The sequence below is a fragment of the Chenopodium album genome, chromosome 3 (genome assembly GCF_948465745.1).
Source record: "Chenopodium album chromosome 3, dcCheAlbu1.1, whole genome shotgun sequence".
Taxonomy (NCBI): domain Eukaryota; kingdom Viridiplantae; phylum Streptophyta; class Magnoliopsida; order Caryophyllales; family Amaranthaceae; genus Chenopodium; species Chenopodium album.
This window is the reverse complement of record NC_137836.1, coordinates 36461477-36468060: the sequence shown is the minus strand read 5'-3', so window position 1 is coordinate 36468060 and position 6584 is coordinate 36461477. Positions and strand designations below refer to the sequence as shown.

Genomic DNA, 6584 nt, shown 5'->3' with positions numbered 1-6584 from the left:
TCAGGAGTCTGAATTGAATGCATGTAATCTGAAATGGAATAATGCTATTGTGTTTTATGTTGTTGGTTATTATCCTACTATTGCTGCTGTTCATCGATTTATCGCTGAGAACTGGAGTAATATAGGGAAACCACACATTTATTGGCATGATGATGGTTACTTTGTTATTAATCTGAAATATGAGACTGATATGAATCTGATTTTATGTTCTGGGCCTCATATGTTTTATGGTAAGCCAGCTATAGTCAAAACTTGGAGTTCTAAATTTGATTTTCATGCTGAGATCTTAAGAATTGTTCCTCTATGGGTAAAATTCCCTAACCTCCCTCTGAACTGCTGGGGAGTGGAGACTCTTAGCAGAATTGGGAGCCTTTGGGAGTTCCAATTTGTGCAGATGAGTGTACAACTAGGCAGATGAGAGTGTCTTTTTCTAGAGTATTAATTGAAGTAGATATAACTAAGGACCTGCCTAAGTCTGTGCTGGTTGAAAGTCCTAGTGGTAAGATTCTTGAGTTAAAGGTAATTTTTGAATGGAAACCACCTTTTTGTAAGAAATGCGGTAAGGCAGGGCATGATTGTGCAATTGTTAAGAGTGAACCAGTGCAAACTCAGAAACCTCAGCCTGTTTCTAAACCAGATGCTCAGAAAAAGGTTTGGATGCCAAAGCAGGTACAACCTGTTCCAGTTGAAGCTCAACCTAAACCTAAAACTGTTCATGCTACTCCAGGTGTTGGCCCTGGTGACTATAATTCTAATGATGGCTGGAGGGTTGTGGGAAGGAAGAACAAGAGTAGCCAAAGTGTGAGGAATTCTCAGCCAATTGCACAATCTAGTGCATTTTTGGCTCTCAATAATGAGGATGGTGGATTTTTCCTTAATACTGGTGGGGGTCAGTTACTACCCCCTCCTGTTCCATGATTATATGCTCTTGGAATGTCAGGGGTTAGAATGACCCAAGCAGGGTAGCCAATGTAATAAGGCTACTTAGAAATCATTCAATTGAAGTCATTGGGTTACTTGAGACTAAGGTGAAGATTGGGAAATACCAAGCTTTGCAAAAAAGGTTTGGTTTGTCTTGGTCTTGGGTCAGTAATTATTGTTGCTCTTAGAAAGGAAGGATATGGGTTGGTTGGAATTATGATGTTATTACCCTTGATGTGCTATCAGTTAATGAACAATTCATTCACTACTCTGTTAGTCACAAAGATATCTCTACTCAGATTCTCTGTACCTTTGTGTATAAGCTTCACTTTATTCATGATAGGAAGGCTTTATGGGCTGGGATTGAGAGTTTGGGGCTTCAGCAGAGTCCTTGGGTCTGTGTTGGGGATTTTAACTCAGTTCTTAGCTCTGAAGACAAGATTAATGGTAATCCAATTTCTGACTATGAAGTGAGAGATTTCCAAGAACTTGTTGATCTGATCGAATTTTGTGAGATTAAAAGTAAAGGAGCTTTTTATTCCTGGTCTGATAAGGCACATTGATGGGCCTAGAACATATAATAGGATTGACAGGGATCTTATCAACCAGAGGTGGTTTGATCTGTATGGGCATGTGAAGGTTGTTTACCTTACTCCTGCTCTATCTGATCATAGTCCTATTTTGATTAAGCTTTCTGTTGCTCCTACTTCTCATGGTAGACCTTTCAGATTTCTCAATTGTATTGCTCAGCATGATTTGTTTCAGGACACTGTTAAAGGTGCTTGGAGTGAAGCTGTTTCTGGCAGTGCTATGCTGAGGGTTTGGAAGAAGTTGAAAAATGTCAAGAGCAAAATTAAAACTTTTCATCTGAAGTATTTTGCTAAAATTGCTAAGATGCTGGAATATGCTAATATTTCTCTTGAGAGTATTCGGAGGCAGCTAGCTAATAATGTGAACAGTCATGAGCTTCAAGTTAAAGAATCTGAAGCCATTTCTCAGGTTAAATTTTGGACTAGAATCCAAGAGAGCATTTATAAGCAAAAATCTAGAGTGGAATGGGTAAGTTAGGTGATGCTAATAATGGATATTTTTTCTCCATGATGAAACATAGACACTCTAGAAATAGAATTGATTCTATTTTCAGTGAGCAAGATGTTTTGTATAAAGACCCTGATCAAGTGCTGCTGAAGTAAGTAGGTTTTACAAGAATCTGCTGGGGGAGAAAGCTGACTGCCTTCCTGCAGTTGACTTTGTGACTTTAAGAAGGGGAAAACAGTTGAGCTTTGGTTCTAAACAGTTTCTCATTTCTCCTATTACTCATGCTGAAATTGACAATGCCTTGAAAAATATTGATGATTCTAAGGCTCCAGGCATTGATGGATTTAATGCCTATTTTTTTAAGCAAGTTTGGAATGTTATCAAGACAGATATTTATGATGGTATTCATGAATTCTTTGAAACTGGGCATATGCAGAAGCAATGGAACTGCACCACTATTACTTTGGTGCCTAAGGTTTCCAATCCTTCTTATGTCAAAGAATTTAGGCCTATTGCTTGTTGCACAGTGATCTATAAGCTTATTTCAAAGGTGATTACAGCAAGGCTAGCTCAGGTTATTGGTGAGTTTGTTGATGAAGCTCAGACTGGATTTATCCCAGGGAAGCATATTGATGAGTGTCATTTATGGAACTCATTTGGCCTCTTTTAGGATGATATTCATGCTATTTTATAGCCCTTTTCCTTAGCTTTTCCTTAATTTTGTTCTTTATTTTGTTAGTTTGTGCTTTCCGTAGTTAGTTTCCTTGTTTTGTGCATTTCTTTGTTTATTTGTTCTTTTTCCCTTTTATTTGTTTGTTTTTGTTTGTTTTTAGGTTATGATCGTGTTTCCAAGGAATCCCAAGCCTTCCTCTTATATTTCTCATCAACTTTGATGCCTCATGTTCGCCTTTTGGAACTTCAAGTTTAAAGGAACGCAAGAGCAAGTCAAGAGATCGGTGCGCGTATGCGGTGGGGGCGTCATCTTTGCCATGAACCCACCAAAATAGGCCCTCTCAAGACTGCCCACCTTGGTGTTCATCATCATCATAAAGTCGAGCCCACGAGGATGAGCTTGGACGAAGATGAGGGGGGCTCCCCTGCAGCCAGGTGCGGGCGCGCACGAGGGTGGTACGGCCGCGCACCTGGGTGGCGCGAGCGCGCCTAGTTCGGGTGCGGGCGCGCCTGCAAGGGTCCCTGTTCCGTACCCTTTTTCCCGCTGCCGCGCCTCTCCTCTGTTGCGACCGCGCCTTCCGGGGTCTCTTTTGGGACGATCTAACTAACTTTCCTTTTGTATCTTTCCTATATAGATAGTTTTTCCTTCTATTTTTAGGAAGAGGAGAATTAGAATAGAATTAGAGTTAGTTTTAGATTTTTAGAGAGAGAAACTCTAGATTTTTAGAGAGAGAATTTCATGGTGGATTGTTGTTGGTTGAAGATTTCTCCATTTCCTTTGATCTTTGATCAAGTTTGTAAGGATTCCTTTTCTTTAATTCAATCTTTAGTTTGATCTTTAGTTTGATTTCAATTGTTTTGTTGAAAGTTCAAGTTTGATTAAAGTTTGATTGATTTGTGATTTGATTTTAGCTTGTTTAATTTGATCATGATGAATTTGTTGTTTAGCCTTGTTTTGATCTTGATTTTAATGGCTAGTGAGTAGTTTGCTTGCTAGGGTAATGGTGAAGCATGTATGAGTAATGGATTGATGTTAATTTGGGGAAATTGATGGAGTTGATGATGTGATTAAATTGGTTAATTGATTATGTGCATGTGTGTGTTTGATTTAGGCTTGATCACCCTAGTTATTCACACTAGATTGCATTGTAGGTTCACATTGATACGGACCATTGATTTGTGGCTTGCATTTACACGATTGAGGTGTCTTGTGACGTTCCTAGCTAGAGTTTATCGTAGTTGATGCTAGTTAGACCTCTAGGAAAATAGCTTGATATTCTCTTTTGGTTGCATGATTGGTTTTCCCTCGCATCACTCGACTTAGTCAATTCTTTCCCAATTAGCGGAAACCGTTACAAGTATATGTGGATCCCGAGCCCTAGTGTTCATTACATTTGTCCAAACTTAGCTTGACTAGTTGTTTAGCATTCACACCCTTACTTAACCTTTCCGGAATAGCTTGACTTGGCAATATAAGATCACTCTCCATTCCTTAGTGGTTCGATCCTCGACTTACCATTATACTTGTATAAGGGTGTGTTGAGAGATTACAAATTTTGTTTGGCCTTGGGTAGGGGTTAGTTTCAACGACCTAGCTTCAACCCTCGTCACATATTAGTGACAACATTTTACTAGCTACTGAGTTGATAAAGGGTTATTCTCATAGATTTGTAACTCCAAGGTGTATGCTCAAGGTTGATTTGAAAAAGGCTTATGACTCTCTTGAATGGAGATATCTTAGTTCTGTCATGGAAGATTTAGGATTCCCAAGGCAATTTATAGGGTGGGTTATGGGTGTGTCTCTTCAGTATCTTTCTCTATTTTTCTGAATGGGTTTCCTACTGTTCCTTTTGCTGCAAAGAAGGGGTTGAGGAAAGGGGATCCTATGTCCCCTTTTCTTTTTTCCATTGGTATGGAATATCTCACAAGATGTTTGCATGATTTGAAGCTTAATCCTGACTTCAATTACCATCCAAGGTGTGAGAAGTTAGGTATCACTCATCTCATGTTTGTAGATGATCTTTTGATGTTTGCTAGGGCTGATTCTACTTCTGTCCAACTTCTTTTTAAAGCTTTTCAGAAGTTCTCAATGGCTTCTGGGCTTGCTGCAAATTTGGATAAGAGTGAAGTGTTATTTGGGGGCATTGATGAAACAACTCAGGCATATTTAAGGGAAGTTTTAGGGGTTTCCCAGGGTACTCTTCCTTTTAGGTATCTTGGGGTGCCTCTCTCTTCAAAGAAGTTAACTATTAGCCAATGCAGGCCTTTGGTTGAAAGGGTAACTTCTAAGATTAACAGTTGGGCTGCTAGGAATCTTTCCTATGATGGGAGGGTTCAGCTGATTAAAGGTGTGTTGTTTGGTGTTCAAGCCTTTTGGGCTCAAATCTTTGTTCTTCCAAAGAAAATTTTGAAAGAAATTGAAGCTAGATTTATAGCTTTTCTTTGGACTAGAACTGTTGGGTTCTCAAAAAAAGCTATGGTAGCCTGGGATACAGTTTGTTTGCCCAAAGTTAGTGGGGGATGGAACATTCTCTCTCTTCCTATTTGGAATAAAGCTGTTGTAACTAAGTTACTTTGGGACTTGGCTCACAAGGCTGATAACTTGCGGGTTAAATGGGTTCATGTCTACTACTTTAAAAATAAGAGCTGCTGGGATTTTCCTGTGCCTAAGAAGTGTTCTTGGGTTCTTAGGAAAATTTTGCATTGTAGAGAAGTTGTTGATAACATTGGGGGCTGGGGGAGTATTGTTCAGGGCCAAGCTATGAAAATTCAGAAGTTGTATACTTTACTTAGACCCCAGAGGCAGAAAGTTCCTTGGAGAAAGCTGGTGTGCAATAATAGAGCGACTCCTAAGAGCATTTTTATTTTGTGGCTTGTTCTTTGGAACAGATTGGTCACAAAAGACAGATTGATTAATTGGCATATTAATTGTGATCCAGTTTGTCTTATGTGTTTACAGGTTGATGAAACAATTCATCATCTTTTCTTTGAATGTGCCTATTCTCATAAGGTGTGGGATGCTGTTTTGAAGACTTTGCAGTATCATAGGCAAATTCTGCAATTTTCTGAGGAAATTAAATGGATTTGGAAGAATTGCAGAACTAAGAAAGGAAGTATGTTGCTTATGGCATTTGCTAAAACAGTTTATAGCATTTGGATTCAAAGGAATTCAGTTGTCTTCAATGGAGATTGCAAACCTGCTGAAATTGCAGTTAGAGATATTCTCTTTAATGTTTCTTGTAGGTGTAATGAGGCTGAGTAAAAATGTTTAATCTTTTAGGCCTCTCTTTGGTTGTTTGTTTTTTTGCTGTTCTTTGTTCTGGCTTGCTGTCCTGTCCCGCTGGGGTCATGTTCTTCAGCTGAGTCTAGGGGGGCTTTTTTGGGTTTGTGTTCCTTTCCTTTCCCTTTTGCACCCTTCTTAGAAGGTGGTGAGAGGTTGAAGGGGTAGGTTTGGTTCTGCTGCTTTGGTAAACCCTTCCTAGAACGTGGCACCTAAGTTGCAGGAACATTTTTGGTGTTTGGGTACTTGTGTTCAGGTGTTGTAGTTTGGGGTTACAGCTTAGCTTGTTGTAAGTTGTAATTTTTGCTCTCCTTTTGGTAATAAAAGTTCAATTTACCAAAAAAAAATTCAAAATGTATTTAACAATGCTAGTTTAATCAAAAGAAAGTCAGACAGATTCAAATAAAGCTTTTTTAATCAAATGAAAATCAAATGCATTTAACGAAACTAATTAAATCAAATGAAAGTCAAACACATTCAAATAAAGCTTTTTGAATCAGATTAAAGTCAAACATTTTCAAAAAAACCATTTGAATCAATTTAAAGTCTAACACTTTCATACCAAGCTTTTTGAATCAAGTGAAAGTGAAGTGCATTCAATAAAGCTAATTGAAATAAATGAAAGTCAAACACATTCAAATAAAGCTTTGTGAATATATTGAAAGTTAAACAC

General features: G+C 38.5%; 1 protein-coding gene across 1 annotated transcript; it reads left to right on the top strand.

Annotated features, from left to right (window-relative positions):
- Positions 1-414: 414 nt before the first annotated feature.
- Positions 415-5893, top strand: LOC145625020 (uncharacterized). Its single transcript, XM_081678102.1, has 7 exons — positions 415-889; positions 1168-1391; positions 1450-1980; positions 2219-2597; positions 2793-2881; positions 4373-5458; positions 5591-5893. Exons 1-7 carry the CDS (start codon positions 415-417, stop codon positions 5891-5893), a joined length of 3087 nt encoding a protein of 1028 aa, XP_081534228.1.
- Positions 5894-6584: the final 691 nt, after the last annotated feature.

What these genes read in the sequence shown, in the direction of transcription:
- LOC145625020 (XM_081678102.1), top strand. Translation starts at nt 415, where the DNA reads ATGAGAGTGTCTTTTTCTAGAGTATTAATTGAAGTAGATATAACTAAG. An exon ending in AGGGAAGCATATTGATGAGT is followed by an intron (nt 2,598 to 2,792) that starts GTCATTTATGGA and finishes GTTTGTTTTTAG; the next exon opens with GTTATGATCGTGTTTCCAAG. An exon ending in TTCGCCTTTTGGAACTTCAA is followed by an intron (nt 2,882 to 4,372) that starts GTTTAAAGGAAC and finishes GAGATATCTTAG; the next exon opens with TTCTGTCATGGAAGATTTAG.